The sequence below is a fragment of the Phaenicophaeus curvirostris genome, chromosome 2 (genome assembly GCF_032191515.1).
Source record: "Phaenicophaeus curvirostris isolate KB17595 chromosome 2, BPBGC_Pcur_1.0, whole genome shotgun sequence".
Lineage (NCBI taxonomy): Eukaryota > Metazoa > Chordata > Aves > Cuculiformes > Cuculidae > Phaenicophaeus > Phaenicophaeus curvirostris.
The window spans coordinates 116,844,558-116,858,882 of NC_091393.1; the positions used below are offsets into that span (position 1 = coordinate 116,844,558).

The following is a 14,325-nucleotide window of genomic DNA, read 5'->3' on the forward strand; positions in this document are numbered from 1 at the left end:
CCACACGTGTGGGGCGCCCAAGGGCTTCTCCAAGCCCACAGCTCAGCCCAGGGGCATGCGCCGATCCCACCACCGTCCCCACACCAGAGCAGCCCAAACAGTGCTTCCAGAAGGCTCCTTCTGGGGTGCAGAACGTGAGGAGAGGGGTCCTGAGCACCCCGGGAGCAGCGTCGCAGCCCAAGGGGCAGGAGGCACCAAGAGGGGACGTGGGGTCCCCCAGACAGCACAGTCCATCTCTGCGTAGGGGCACAGCACCAAGGACGCGGGGCGCTACTCTGGCAGCGGCGGGGAGCACTCGGTGGGGCCGCTGCCGCCGGCCTCGTCGCTGCAGCGGGCGCCGGAGCGGATGCAGTGCCGCAGGTGCAGCTCGGGGCTCACGGCGCAGACCAGCCCCGCCAGGCAGTGCACCCGCACAATGCCCGCCTGGCCCCCCGACACCAGCCAGCCCAGAGAGTCCAGGTTGGGGCTGAAGCGCACCTGGGGGAGGAGAAGCAGTTGAGGAGCTGGAACCCCAGCTGGGACCCCAGCAGGGACTTCCCTGCGTGCACCCACCCTGCCCACATCGTCCCTGCATGGGGCGGGCACCCACACAGCCCCCTCACCTTGTGCAGCGCCTCGAGCTGCAGGCGGTCGAGGCTCAGCTCGGCCTTCACCTCCTGCGTGTGCATGCGTCGCATGGGCTCCCGGCTGGGGAAGTTCCGGAAACTGCGCTGTGAGGGGCGGCACCGCAGTGGGCAGCGTGCTCCCTGCAGCAGCACCGCCCGCACAGGACCCACGCCACAGCCCCACTCCCGTGGGTCCCACTCCCGGTCAGAACCCACTCCACAGCCCTTCTCCCACGGGTCCCATCGTGGTCAGGACCCATCCCACGGCCCTGGCCTCGCTCCCATGGGTCGCAGCCCCACGGCTGTCCCCCATCCTCCTACCAGGTCCGTGTCCTGGAAGCGGAGGTAGCTCTTGGCCACCATCTCACTGTAGCGCCTGGTCCTGGGCAGCACCGGCTCAGCACCCTCGGGTCCGTCAGGGCTGCAGGGCAGCAGATCAGCTTTGTAGACGGGCTGTGGGTGAGAGGGAGGCTGAGAGCAGGGTGGGGGGTCACTCTGCTCCCCCTGACAGGGACCAAGAGAGGCTGGGACCCATGTGCAAGACCATCCCGAAGGTCCCATCCCAGGGCTGATGGTGCCACCACTGCCTTTCATCACGGCACAGATCCTGCCTGGGCAGAAAGGCACACACACACGAAATCATGGAATGGTTTGGGCTGGAAGGGACCTCAAAGCCCATCCAGTTCCACATCCTGACATAGGCAGGGACAACTCCCACTGCATCAGGTTGCTCCAAGCCCCATCCAACCTGGCCTTGAACACCTCCAGGGATGGGGCAGCCACAGCTTCTCTGGGCAGCCTGGGCCAGGGCCTCCCCACCCTCACAGGAAAACATTTCTCCCTAAGATCTCATTTCAATTTCCCCTCTTTCAGCTTCAAATCACTCCCCTTCATCCCATCCCTGCACTCACTGATCAAGAGCCGCTCCCCAGCTCCCCTGGAGCCCCTTTCAGAACTGGGAGCTGCTCTAAGGTCTCCCCGCAGCCTTCTCTTCTCCAGGCTGGACACATCACGGCACACACGTCAGGAGACGCACGTATGTGGCAGCAGAGCCCCTACACATCTCAGGACGCTCCTCCAGTGACCCAACAGCACAATCCCACCCTGCCCAGCCCCATGCACATCACAGACAGGTGATGCCTCTTACGAATCTGCGATCCGAGGAGCGCTTGACGTTGAGGGGATTGATGGCCAGGTCGGGCAGCACTGCAGCCACCAGCTCGCCGGTGATGTCCCCTGCAGCCACCGTGTTCAGCCAGTCTGAGCCAGAAATGCTCTGCAGGAATCATAGAATCATAGAATAACCAGGTTGGAAGAGACCCACTGGATCATCGAGTCCAACCATTCCTATCAAACACTAAGCCATGTCCCTCAGCGCCTCGTCCACCCATCCCTTAAACACCACCAGGGAAGGTGACTCAACCACCTCCCTGGGCAGCCTGTTCCAGTGCCCAATGACCCTTTCTGTGAAGAATTTTTTCCTAATGTCCAGCCTAAATCTCTCCTGGCGGAGCTTGAGGCCATTCCCTCTTGTCCTGTTCCCCGTCACTTGGGAGAAGAGGCCAGCACCCTCCTCTCTACGAAGAGCCACCTCTGGGGTGTGGGGTTCCCCTGGGCTCCCCACCCCCTCAGCTGGGCAGCGGCACCACAGCTGCCTGCCCCTGGGCACCCTCCAGGGAGGGACGGGCGCACAAGCACAGCCAGATGAGATGTAGGTGGGGACACCACCTTATCCAGCTGCCATGGTCACTCGTCTGAGGGGCAGAGAGTGATCATAGAATCATGGAATTGTTTGGGTAAGAGAAGACCTCAAAGCCCATCCAGTTCCATCCCTACTGTGGGCCGGGGCACCTCCCACTGGATCACAGAAGGTACCTCAAAGATCATAGGCACATGGAATGGTCTGAGTGGGAAGGGACCTCAAAGATCATGGAATGGTTTGGGTTCAAAGGAACCTCAAAGCTCATCCAGTTCTAACCCCTGCCATGAGCAGGGACACCTCCCACTGGATCAGGTTGCTCCAAGCCCCATCCAACCTGGCCTTGAACACCTTTAGGGATGGGGCAGCCACCGCTTCTCTGGGCAACCTGGGCCAGGGCCTCCCCACCTCACAGGAAAACATTTCTTCCTCAGATCTCATCTCAATTTCCTCTCTTTCAGCTTCAAACCATTCCCCCTCATCCTATTCCTGCACTCCTTGATCAGAAGCCCCTCCCCAGCTTTCCTGGAGCCCCTTTCAGTACTGGAGGCTGCTTTAAGGTCTCCCCGCAGCCTTCTCTTCTCCAGGCTGGACAACCCCAACTCTCTCAGCCTGTGCTCGTACAGGAGGTGCTCCAGCCCTCAGATCATCTCCATGGCCTCCTCTGGATCTGTTCCAACAGCTCCATGTCCTTCATGTGCTGAGGGCTCCAGAGCAGGGGGACCCAGGAGCGACACCGATCGGGGGCATCACCCCACAGGCTGTGGGGCCAGGCTGGAGCTGGTTTGAGGCAGCACCCACCCCTCCAACGAGGCCCCCAGCACAGAACCCCTTGTGGCCGCCCCTTACCCACACGGTGCCCTTGCGAGGGGCCACGAAATACGCCTTGTAGCCCAGGTACCCAGCGTCGATGTAGTGGATCCCACAGAGACCATAACTGCAACAGAAAGGGAACAGGTGAGGACAGAGCTCCAGAGACAGAGCAGGCCAGGCAGCAGCCCAGCTCCCTAGGGATGGATTCTGTGGGGTTATCCTTGCTCTGGCAGCATCTCATGGCAGCTCCCGGAGACTGAGAACACTCCAAGTGCCCAGAACCCTTCTGCCAGCTTGTGCCAACCCATGAACATGCAGGAGGAGCCCAACTGCCCAGCTCCAGGTTCTCATCCTTCTTTGCACCATGCTCATGCCCCAGGATGGAGACCCTCAGCCACGCCAATGCTGCACAGCTCCAGGAAGAGCTGATTCTGTGCTCTCTGGGTACAGAGAGACCAGAGGGAGCCCTAAGGACACTGGGAGGAGGCCAGACGTGGCCCCGGCACTCACGAGGCATAGCAGTTGTCATGGGCCACCGTGACACCGTTGTAGGGCAGCAGCCAGGCCACCTCCGTGCTGAGGAACCGCTTGATGCTGTTGATGGGCTCATAGAGCCGCCGCAGGTCCCAGAACTTGATCTTCCGGTCGCTCCCTGCCGTGACCAGGAAGTTGCTAAGAACCAGGAGAAAGGCAGCACTGAGACTGCGGCGCAGAGCAGTCAGGGTGGTCCTGGTCCCACCGCACAGCACTGCTCTCACAGGCAGCAGCTCAGCCGCCTCACGCTGGAGAGCCTAATCCAGCCTCCTCTTCAGTGACTGAGGGACACACAATCACGGAATGGTTTAGGTGGGAAGGGACCTCACAGATCATGAATCATGGAATGGTTTGGATTGGAAAGGACCTCGAAGCTCATCCAGTTCCAACCCCCCGCCATAGGCAGGGACACCTCCCACTGGATCAGGTTGCTCCAAGCCTCATCCAACCTGGCCTTGAACACCTCCAGGGATGGGGCAGCCACCACTTCTCTGGGCAGCCTGGGCCTGGGCCAGGGCCTCCCCACCCTCACAGAAAAACATTTTTCCCCAGTATCTCACCTAAATCTCCCCTCTTTCAGCTCAAAACCATTCCCCTTTGCCATCAGCACTGAATGCTCTCACACCATCCCATCCCAGCAGCCTCATCCACAGGAGCAATCCTGCTTTCCCAGTGGTGCCTGTGCCAGCTCCCAGCCTGTACCTGTTGGCCTTGCACCACTCCATGCTCCGCACTGCGTGGTCGTGGGCCAGGAAGCACTGGAACGGGTAAAGCTTGATGGAACCATCGGGTTGGTGCACGCACTGCAGCAGGGATTTGCTCAGCAGGTTCCAAATGGCCACCGTGCCTGCGGGAAGAGACCCGTGGCCGTGAGGAGCTGCCCCTGCCCCTGTGCCAGGACTGGGAGCAACTACACCGGGGCTGCAGAGAATTCCCAGGCAGCGTGGGGCTGCAGGACAGGCAGCAGCACAGCCAAGGGCTGCAAAGTGATTCCTGCCCCAACCCTCTCGATTCCTACCCTGGGCTCTCCGATTCCGTTCTCAGTCTTCCTGATTCCCCCTAACAGGGCTCACCCAGTACCTGCCCCCAGGGACCTATACCAGCCCCTCAATTCCCATCCCCGGCTCCCTGGTTCCCATCCAAGGCAATTCCTGCTCCAGGCACTTCAATTCCTGCTCCAGGTACCCTGGTTCCTGCCACAGGCTCCCCAGTTCCCTCTTCCAGCTCCCCTATTCCTGCTCCAGACTCCCAAATTCCCACCCCCAGCCCCATGATACCCACCCTAGGCTCCATTATTCCTGCCCCCAGCTCCACTATTCCTGCCCCCAGCCTCTCAGATCCCCGCCTCTGGCTGAGGCTGAAGGAGCACAAAGCTCTGTGTGTCTCTCTGCCTCCTCGGAGTCCCTGCTGTGGGATGCAGCCCCGAGGGGACTCACCATCATAAAACCCGGCTGCGAGGTGGTGATGGGGCTTGGAGGGCATCCAGGAGAGGCTGAAGCACTGGCCGCACTCGGAGACGTTCCCTGCCTGGATGGAGCCCACCTGGAGGGTGGCAACGCTCTGCACCTGCAGACCAAAGCACAGGGATCAGCCACAGCCCTGCGCCGGTGCCATCCACATTCCAGGAGCTAGGGATGCCCACGTCTGGGAGCATGGCTCGACCCCACACCCCAAGCATCCCACACGGGAGCTCCACGGGTGCCTTGGCTCCCAGCTCTCCCAGCGCCAGCCCTGACGGAGCGCACGGTGCAGGACACTGACCTTGCAGATGATGTGCTTGTGGAGGGACCCATCTAGGAGAGAGCAAAGCAGGGTCAGGGCAGGCACCGACTCTCCTCGAGGCTCCTAGGCAGCGGGGTCCCTGCTCCCTAGCCTCTCCCTGCCCCATCACCCACGCGCACCAGCATCCCACCACAGCCGCAAACGGAGCTCATGAAGCAGCAAATCCAAGTGGCAGCGGCTCTGGGAGAAGCCCTGCCTGTGCGGGAGCAAGCACACCCTGAAAAGCGCTGTGGGCAGAGCCGGGGTAGGGCTGCCACCCCCCGACAGCGACCCTCGCCCCGACACAGCCAGCTGCCTGCCTCACGGGAAGACGTCTTCACGAAACGCAGCGGGACCTGGTGATGCACAGGCAGCAAACCAGACTGTGACACCCAGAAAGAAAGGAGCAGCCATGCGGCACAACCAAAGGTGGCCAAACTGGCCAGTGCCAGGGGCTGGAGCAGCACGGCAGCCGCTTCTGGGCTGCGGACTGCGTGGAGACCTCTGCATCCAACGGCTTGGGACAAGGTGCCCATAGGATTCCCATGCAGCAGGAACCTTCGATGGAGAATCTCCACCACACAGGACAGGAGCGCTGCTGGGGACACGGTGCTGCAAGTGTCCCTGTGTTCCCCACCCCAGCACGAGGCTGTCCTGGGCACCACAAGCAGCAGACAGCACGTCCGCACCCCGGCACGCAGCGGCTGCAGCCGCAGGTGGAGGCGTGCGGATACAGAGGAGCCATGCATCTTCTCTGGCACCTCCGTGACAGACAGAGATAGTGCAGGGAGCAGCCCAGGCTCACTCAGGGAGAAACACGGGGTGCCTGGAGCCCCAGGGAAGGCCGGGATGGCCACGCTGAGCCAGGAGCTGCCGGCAGGGCCCCAGTACCACAGCCTGGCACCGATCCTGCGGCTGCAAACCAGCCCAGCCACACGACGCAGACAGGACGTGCAGCCGCAGCCAGACTGGCGCGACGCGACTGGACCCAGCGCGTCCACAGCTCTGCAGGCTCGGGAAGGATCCGTGCCTGCCGCAAGCTCCCCACGTGGGCAATGCGGCAGCCGGAGCAAACCACCCGCAGCCGGCACGCGGCGGAGCGGCGGGCGCGGGTGGCAGCACGACGTGCCGAGGGAGACAGCCACGCTCCGGTGCTGGGAACCGATTGCCATTGTCATCCAGGGACGCGTGGGCTGGCGGCCACGGCTCAGTGACCGCGAGCAGCACGTGCCGGCCATCAATCTCGCACGGCGCCTGCAGATGCGGCCGTTACAGACACCATTATCCCACGGCTCTGGGCCCCGCGTTCCTCACCGGGATGGAATAAACAGTTCTGCCACGGCTGGGCACGCTCCTGCAGCCAGCAAGGAGGTGGGAAAGACTCGGGAACACCGCAGCTGTACCTCGCCCTGCAGCCCCATGACTGAGCCCCAGCCCCGAGGAATAGCGGAAAGCTGAGCAGCCCCACGGCCGAGCCCCAGCCCCACAGCTGATCCCAGTCCCACAGCCCAGCCGGCTCCCTCCCACGCGAGCAGAGGATCCCCAGCCCCGGGGCGCGCATGCTGCCCACCCCGTTGCGGTGGGACGAGGTGGGACAGGGCCAGGACGTCCCTGCCTGGCGGCGCGGCTCTTCCTACCTTTTACCTGGGTTCTCTGGGCGTGCCGCAGGGCGCTGGCGTGTGGCAGCGCGTACAGTACCACTCTGCCATCGGAGAAGGCCACGGCCAGCAGCCCCAGCCGGCTCATCTGCGGGTGCTGTGGGGAGACACACAGATTTGGTGTCAGGGTCTCTGTCCCCCAGCCAGGAAGACACGGAGTCGGTGAGGGGACGGAGCGAGGAACACCAGGGTCTCCCTGCCACAGCACACCCACCTTCCTGGGGGTGCTGGGGGGCTCCCAGGCACCGCTGGGGCAGAACTTCATGTCCCAGATGCAACCGTGGTCGGCAGCAATGGCGTACGCCAGCCTGGCTTTGTCGGCGGAGCTGCGGGCATGGGATGAGTGCGAGCACCGGGGCCCGGCAGCTCCCGGTCACCCCATCAGCCCCAGGAGGTCAGGAAGCGGCTGGAGCACTGGGAGAAGCTGATCCTCACCAACGCTCAGCCCTGGAAGATGGGAGGCAGGGACCCTGCCCCATCCCGGCGCCCGGCACTCACCTCTGCTCCGGCTGCAGCGATCCCAGATCCCAAAGCTGCAGGAGCGCGGGGCCGCAGTGCAGCCCGGCCACGCTGTGCGTCTCCTCCATGCTGCGGTGGCAGTAAATGGCCACGTACTGCGCAGCCACTGAGCCCTGTGGTGACGGGCACCACTCCATCGCCCACACTGGGCCGCCCACGAAGAAGGACATGTCCTGGCGCACCTCGTGTGGCGGCAAGGAGCTGAACCTGCGCGCAGGGAGGCCATCAGGGCATGCAGCAGGCGCAGCGTCGCCACGGCTGGGGCAGCGGTGGGACCCCCAGCTCCGTTGGGACCAAGGTTCTGGGGGTTCCTGCCCATCTCCGGCCCCACCACCACTGCCCTGGTGCCCATCACAAACCTGTTCACCCTGTACAAGATACTGGTGTCCTCCAGGCCCTCACGCTGGATGGAGAAGAGTGGGGACTTCTCCTCGGCCGGCAGGTATGGAGCAGCTTCACTGGGGAGGCAGAGGAAGGTGAGAGAACGTCTCCGCATCCCAACCCTCACTCAGCTGCTCCCTGTCACAGCACCGCGCCCAGCACGCATCCAGCCTCTGCAGAGCTTCCCTGAGAGTTTCCAGGGCCAAATCCAGGAGACTCCCAAAGCCCACAGCAGGGAAATCCCATCCCTATCTGGTGGGGCCTGATCAAGCCAGAGGGACAATGCAGTCATGAATGGTTTGGAAGTGACCTCAAAGCTCATCCAGTTCCAACGCCTGCCATGGGCAGGGACACCTCCTACTGGATCAGGTGCTCAAAGCCCCGTCCAACCTGGCCTTGAACACCTCCAGGGATGGGGCAGCCACCGCTGCTCTGGGCAACCGAGGCCAGTGCCTCCCCACCCTCCCAGGAAAACATTTCTGACTAAGATCTCATCTCAACATCCCCTCTTGCAGCTTGAAACCATCCCCCTTTGTCCTGTCCCTGCACTCCCTAATCAAGAGCCCCTCCCCAGCTTTCCTTGAGTCCCTTTCAGTACTGTGAGGTTGCTCTAAGGTCTCCCCACAGCCTTCTCTTCTCCAGGCTGAGCAACCCCAGCCCTTTCACCCTGTCCTCGTAGGGGAAGTACTCCAGCCCTCAGATGATCTCTACACTCCTCCTAGATGGGGTGCTACATCCATGCCGCGGGTCCTCCCAGCTCCACGGTGCTTCCCCAGCCCTGGCCGTACCTTTCTGAGAGGAATGTCCACTTGTGTGCCAAAGGGATCCAGTCAGGAAACTCCCACTGCGAGTACGTCTGATCCCGCCTGCAGGGATTCACTGACCTCAGCCCCAGCACAAGCAGCCCCCTCCGCGCTCCCCTGCTCGCCCCACGGCACAGCCTGCCCCACGCACCCCCTGCCTGCGGAACAGCGGTGTTCCCGATGGCCCATATTCCCTTCTCCTCACACCCGTGGCAGCGGCAGCAGCCAGGGCACTGACAGCACCGCTCCCCAGCCCTCCCGGCCCCTCAGCCCCCCACTCACAGACTGCAGGTGAGGCTGGAGCACTTCTCCACCGGGGCCATGATGGAGTTGTGAAATCCATTGGGAGCGAAGCCTCGGCACTGCGGCTTGGATCTCTGGGCACAAGGGCAGAGTCAGAGCTAGACGTGACCTAGTGCAAATGTCCCCACGAGCCCCGTGGCACCTGCCTATCCGAAACAGCCCACACCAAGCTCTCCTCCTGCGCCAGCAGCCACCAGAACCACGTTGCACTGGGTTAAAGACACAAATCCCACCTTGGGGACCCCCCACAAAGGACAGGGCAGCTCCCAGGACCCTACCTTTACCTCCCCCAAGCTCCAGCAAGAGCCAATCCCCCGCACCCTCTCCTGTCGCCTCGTCCCCATCCGCCCTCGCTTGGAGTGCCTCTGCCCACAGTTGAGCACAAAGAGCGTGGATTCACGGCTGACATGGTGCCATCCCAGAGCCCGAGAGCTCGGAGAGTTTGTGTTGTTCATCCTGAGCCAAAGAAGTGGCCGAGAGACCCTGCCTTACCCCTGCAGATGCTGCCTTCCCAACATGCCCTTGGAGCGCCTCCAGCTCCGGCTCCGAGGCCTCGCTGAGCCTTGCGTCGCTGCCCTCCTCCTCCTCCTCCTCCTCCTCCTCCTCTGCCTGCAGCATCACCTCCTTCGAGGGCACAAAGTCCGCATCCCGGGTGGGATCATCACTATCCGCGTCCTCCTCCTTCCTCCTCCTGCTCCGACGCTTCTTCTGCCTCTGTTTGGGCTCCGGCTCTGGCTCTGGGGTCCCCTCGGTGGGCGCTGGGGGCTGGCAGGCAGTCGTCAGCTCCTCCGCCAGCTCCTGCAGGTACAGCAAAGCCCTGGGACACCAGAGCCGTTCCCCCGGTGAGCAGAGCGACGGCGCAGGGATCCGTCCTCCCGCCTGGACAGCTGGATGCATCCCTCCGGCTCAGGGACGGAGAGAGCCGTTTGCTCTGGCCAGGCTGTGAAAGAACCTGTGCGGATGCGCCGCCAGCCTTCACGCCAGCTACAGGACAGCCGGGACCCCCCCTGCCCATCCCCAGGGAATGCCAGCATCCCTGGCCTCTGGAAGCGGGCAGGGGACACAGCCAGAGCGGCACAGGGCTGCTTGCTCATCAGCAAGCGGGAAACCCAGAGAACTTCCCATCAGTGCCTCCTGCCAAGGGAATTCTGGCAGTAGCGCTGTGCCACCCTCCGCAGCAGCATGAGGGTATCCGCCACTGGGACCCCCCCACAACCAGGGGCCCTAAGAGGGCACAGGCACTGCCAGAGCCGCTTCCAGAGGCCGCGGAGCACACGAGCTTCCCTTGGGAATCCCACGTAGCTCCTCCTGGCTCTGTCAGGGGACAAGGGAACCTCTTCCCAGCGCAGAGCCCGCTGCCGCCAGCTACGGCTACTGCTGCTCCCCACCTTCCGTGCTCTAGGAGCGGGAAAGGATCACTCCGGGGGGTGGAATTAGCCCCACTGATGTGGGACAAATTCTCCTGGAAAGGCACCGAGGCCTTGAGGAGCGCAGCAACGTCTGCCTGTGGGACCAACCCTCCCAACGGCGCCGGCGTGCCTCGCTCTTCCTTACATTTTGGCTGCTTTCCTCTTGGGCCGCGCTCCGGGGGGATTCTCCTGGTTTTCCGCCGCCTCGCTGCTCGCCAGCATCTTCTGGATGGGCTCTGGGGTCGGGCATTCCAGGTCCTGCGAGAGCTTCAACAGCAGCATCTCCGCCTTGGGCTTCCGCCCCCGCTTCCCAGGAACCTTTCGGGGTGCCAGGGCCCCGTTCTCCGCCGGCCTCGAGGACTCGCCGCGCCCCGGGTTGTCGGGATCAGCGGGAAGACGCTTGGATTTGGGGGGACGGGGGGGGTTTCTCCGGGATTCGGGGATTTCTTCCTCAAGAAAAGCTTCATCTTCCAACGGAGACGGTTCCCCTGCCCAAAAGGAACACATGGAGTTAGGGAAGAGCGGCAGGGAATTCCCAGCACCCACGGGATACCGGATACACGGGGAAAACCGCAGATCCAGGCGATTGGGGCGCGATGGGGCTCCGGGATCCGCATCCCGCCCTTCGGCGGGATGCGGATCCCGGGGCCCCATCGCGCCCCGAGGATGGAGCCGCCCCCGGTGCCTAACAGAGAGAGCTCGGAGCTCACCCTCTCGTTCCCGGCTGCGGCTCCGCTTGCTCCCGGTGGGCACCGATCGCCGTCGCGAGCGGCCCCGGCGGCTCCGCTCCCGGGAGGAGCTGGACGCCATCCGGGCGCCGGGATCGCCTTGAGCCGGTACCGGATGGGGAAGGAGGCGCGCGCGGTGATGACGTCACGGGGTGGGGTGGGGGAAGATGGCGTCAGCACCGGGGAGGCTTCGCGCGCGCGCGCGCTGCGACCACGTGGCGGATCCGCGTCCTCGGAACAGAGAGATGAGCCGGGGGAGAAGGCGGCGAGTACCGGAAAGGGGGGTGGGCGGCGTGGAACAACCGGAAGGTTGGGGAATCACGACGGAGCGCAGCCACGTAGTAAATACCGCACCCCTCTTCTTCTTTCTCTATCGTTAAACTTCAAAGCCAGGGGAGAGCGCGAACGCAGTCCCCCACTACCACAAATTATGCAGTCGAGTTTCCCGCATTTGGGGAAATCGCAGGGGTCAGCACACCCGGAGTGCAAGGGATGAGCCTCGCCCTGGGAAAACCACCTGCTTGATCATGGTGTCTCCCCTGCCAGGTAAGTATGAGTTGATAACCCGCCCCGACGCACCCCACCGCGCCGCACTGCCCTCGAACACACGGACACCCGGCGCTGCCCCCGCGCCGCCGCCGCTCCCGTTCGTTCCCGCTCGCCCCAGGTTGTGCCGCCTGACAGCGCCCCCGCAGCGCCCGTTCCCGCCCGCGGCCGCCGGTGATTCGGGGCGGTTGTGTCCCGTGGTGCCGCGGGCGTGTTTTATTTGCATAATCCCGCCCCTTTCTTCACGAGACCACGCCCATTTACAAGCCTTTCCTCTTCTAGGCGGGAAGGGGCGGATGAGTGTCCGCCTCGCCGCCTGGGGGCGCTGCCTCGCGCGCGTGCATCGTGGCGGGGACCATGAGGGAGGGGACGGGGCCACGCGGATCGCGCCGCTGCAGAAAGATGCGCTCCCATCTGGCGCGGGCGTGGTCTCGTGAAGAAAGGGGCGGGGTTATGCAAATAAGACACGCCCGCGGCACCACGGGACACAACCGCCCCGAATCACCGGCGGCCGCGGCCGGGAACGGGCGCTGCGGGGGCGACGCGGGGCGACCCAACGTGGGGCGGTGGGGAAAGAGCGGGAGCCGTGGCGGCGCGGGGGCAGCGCGGGGTGTCCGTGTGTGCGAGGGCAGTGCGGCGCGGTGGGGTGCGTCGGGGCGGGTTATCAACTCATACTTACCTGGCAGGGGAGACACCATGATCAAGCAGGTGGTTTTCCCAGGGCGAGGCTCATCCCTTGCACTCCGGGTGTGCTGACCCCTGCGATTTCCCCAAATGCGGGAAACTCGACTGCATAATTTGTGGTAGTGGGGGACTGCGTTCGCGCTCTCCCCTGACTTCGAAGTTAGAAAAACAGATTAAATAGTAAGAACAGCTCCTGATGTTATCTACAGCTACTTATTATACCTTGAGCTGTAACTGTTCCTGGGTTCTCAGCTTGATGCGTGAGGGCAGCGTGGGATGGTTCGGGCTGGGAGGAATCTCCACGCTCATCCCGTTCCAGCCCCTGCGATGGGCAGCGACACCTCCCACTGGATCAAAGCTCCATCCAGCCTCGCATTCCACACCTCCAGGCGCGGGGCAGCCTGGCCCTTCTGATCGGCCAAGAATTTCTTCCCTGTGTCCAATAGAAATCTTCCCCCGTACACTTTAAAGCCTGTCGGGCAGCTGTTGGGGTGCCTGCACACCTGGAGAGATGCTGGGGCCTTGCGGTTTAGTGTTTGATAGGAATGGTTGGACTCGATGATCCAGTGGGCCTCTTCCAACCTGGTTATTCTATGATTCTATGAAAGGCAGAGATTAAGCGGGACTTGTTGAGGTCTCTTTAGGGGCTCCTGAGTTTTGCAAATGTTTCCTCCTCTTCTGCTCACCCCGTTCCGGGCGCGGTAGAAATAGAGTTTGGAGGCAAAAATCCTGGAGCTGAGAGAGACCCAGGGGAGGCTGAGAATGATCCAGAGCGGAGATGAGAAATAGGAGGTGCCGATCAGGAGTGCAACAGCAGCAGCGATGTCAGGGGAGGTTGGAGTGCTGGCACCAAGTTTAGTTACTACAAACATCATGATCACAGAGGTGCCGGCACTCGGTGTCTTCTACTGACATCCCAACATCTGCCCAGATGTGCAGGCACTTGGCGTGGATCCCTGTGTCCCATCAGGAACAACAGTGTAGGCCGAGCAGGGTTTGCAGCTCAGGTTTGTGTCCCTTGGCCCCGGGCTCTGCTCAGCGCTGAGGCAGATGGGGGAGGATCAACAAAGCTAAAAGTGAGATTCTGCACTAGGGTGAGAGCAACCCCAGCACAAATCCAGCCTGGACGGAGAATGGGTTGGGGGCAGCTCTGAGGAGAGGGACTTGGGTGCTGGGGGAGGAGAAACTCAACATGAGCTGGCAATGGGCGCTACCAACCCAGAAACCAACCGTGTCCTGGGCTGCATCCAAAGCAGTGGGACCAGCAGGGCCAGGGAGGGGATTCTGCCCCTCTGCTCTGCTCTGGTGAGATCCCCCTTGTGCCCAGGAAGGAGGATCAGTGCAGGAAGGACATGGATCTGTTGGAGTGAGCACAAAGGAGGGCACGGGGATGATCCGAGGGCTGGAGCACCTCTAGTGTGAGGACAAGCTGAGAGAGTTGGGGTCGTTCAGCCTGGGGAAGAGAAGGCTGTGGCGAGAGCCTAAAGCAACCTCCCACTACTGAAAAGGGCTCCAGGAAAGCTGGGGAGGGCTCTTTACAAGGGACTGGAGCAATAGGATGAGAGATCATAAGTTGTAAAAAGAAAAATTTCTGTCGGATACAGGGAAGAAACTCCCACCTGTCCTGAGCCGCCACGCTGCTAAAAGAAAACAGAGAGGCCAAAACACCCCAACTTTATCTCTACTTTTCAAACCTCGAAGCCAGGGGAGAGCGCGAACGCAGTCCCCCACTACCACAAATTATGCAGTCGAGTTTCCCGCATTTGGGGAAATCGCAGGGGTCAGCACACCCGGAGTGCAAGGGATGAGCCTCGCCCTGGGAAAACCACCTGCTTGATCATGGTGTCTCCCCTGCCAGGTAAGTATGAGCTGAGCAACAGCC

General features: G+C 62.6%; 1 protein-coding gene and 3 non-coding genes across 4 annotated transcripts; 1 reads left to right on the top strand and 3 right to left on the bottom strand.

Moving 5' to 3' along the window:
• Positions 1 to 176: 176 nt before the first annotated feature.
• On the bottom strand, positions 177 to 11,334 carry GTF3C2 (general transcription factor IIIC subunit 2). Its single transcript, XM_069850538.1, has 18 exons — positions 11,196 to 11,334; positions 10,631 to 10,973; positions 9,569 to 9,893; positions 9,056 to 9,150; positions 8,759 to 8,836; positions 7,949 to 8,047; positions 7,569 to 7,796; positions 7,285 to 7,396; positions 7,050 to 7,167; positions 5,413 to 5,444; positions 5,088 to 5,217; positions 4,354 to 4,498; positions 3,628 to 3,789; positions 3,154 to 3,241; positions 1,753 to 1,881; positions 927 to 1,058; positions 603 to 710; positions 177 to 477 (listed from the first exon to the last, which is right to left on the bottom strand). The coding sequence occupies exons 1-18, from the start codon at positions 11,293 to 11,295 to the stop codon at positions 271 to 273; spliced, it is 2,631 nt and encodes an 876-aa protein (XP_069706639.1). The 5' UTR covers positions 11,296 to 11,334; the 3' UTR covers positions 177 to 270.
• A 269-nt stretch (positions 11,335 to 11,603) lies between these two features.
• Positions 11,604 to 11,767, bottom strand: LOC138718457 (U1 spliceosomal RNA). The gene has a single exon (XR_011337096.1). It is a non-coding gene; the product is annotated as a U1 spliceosomal RNA (small nuclear RNA).
• Positions 11,768 to 12,430: 663 nt separating this feature from the next.
• Positions 12,431 to 12,594, top strand: LOC138718458 (U1 spliceosomal RNA). The gene has a single exon (XR_011337097.1). It is a non-coding gene; the product is annotated as a U1 spliceosomal RNA (small nuclear RNA).
• Positions 12,595 to 14,145: 1,551 nt separating this feature from the next.
• LOC138718426 (U1 spliceosomal RNA) lies at positions 14,146 to 14,309 on the bottom strand. The gene has a single exon (XR_011337066.1). It is a non-coding gene; the product is annotated as a U1 spliceosomal RNA (small nuclear RNA).
• Between the last annotated feature and the right edge of the window lie 16 nt (positions 14,310 to 14,325).

Coding starts and splice junctions, on each gene's coding strand:
- GTF3C2 (XM_069850538.1), bottom strand. CDS start 11,295: ATGGCGTCCAGCTCCTCCCGGGAGCGGAGCCGCCGGGGCCGCTCGCGA. Junction 7,168..7,284: donor CCCCCAGCACCCCCAGGAAG/GTGGGTGTGCTG, acceptor GTCTCCCCACAG/CACCCGCAGATGAGCCGGCT. Junction 4,499..5,087: donor CGCAGCCGGGTTTTATGATG/GTGAGTCCCCTC, acceptor CTCTTCCCGCAG/GCACGGTGGCCATTTGGAAC.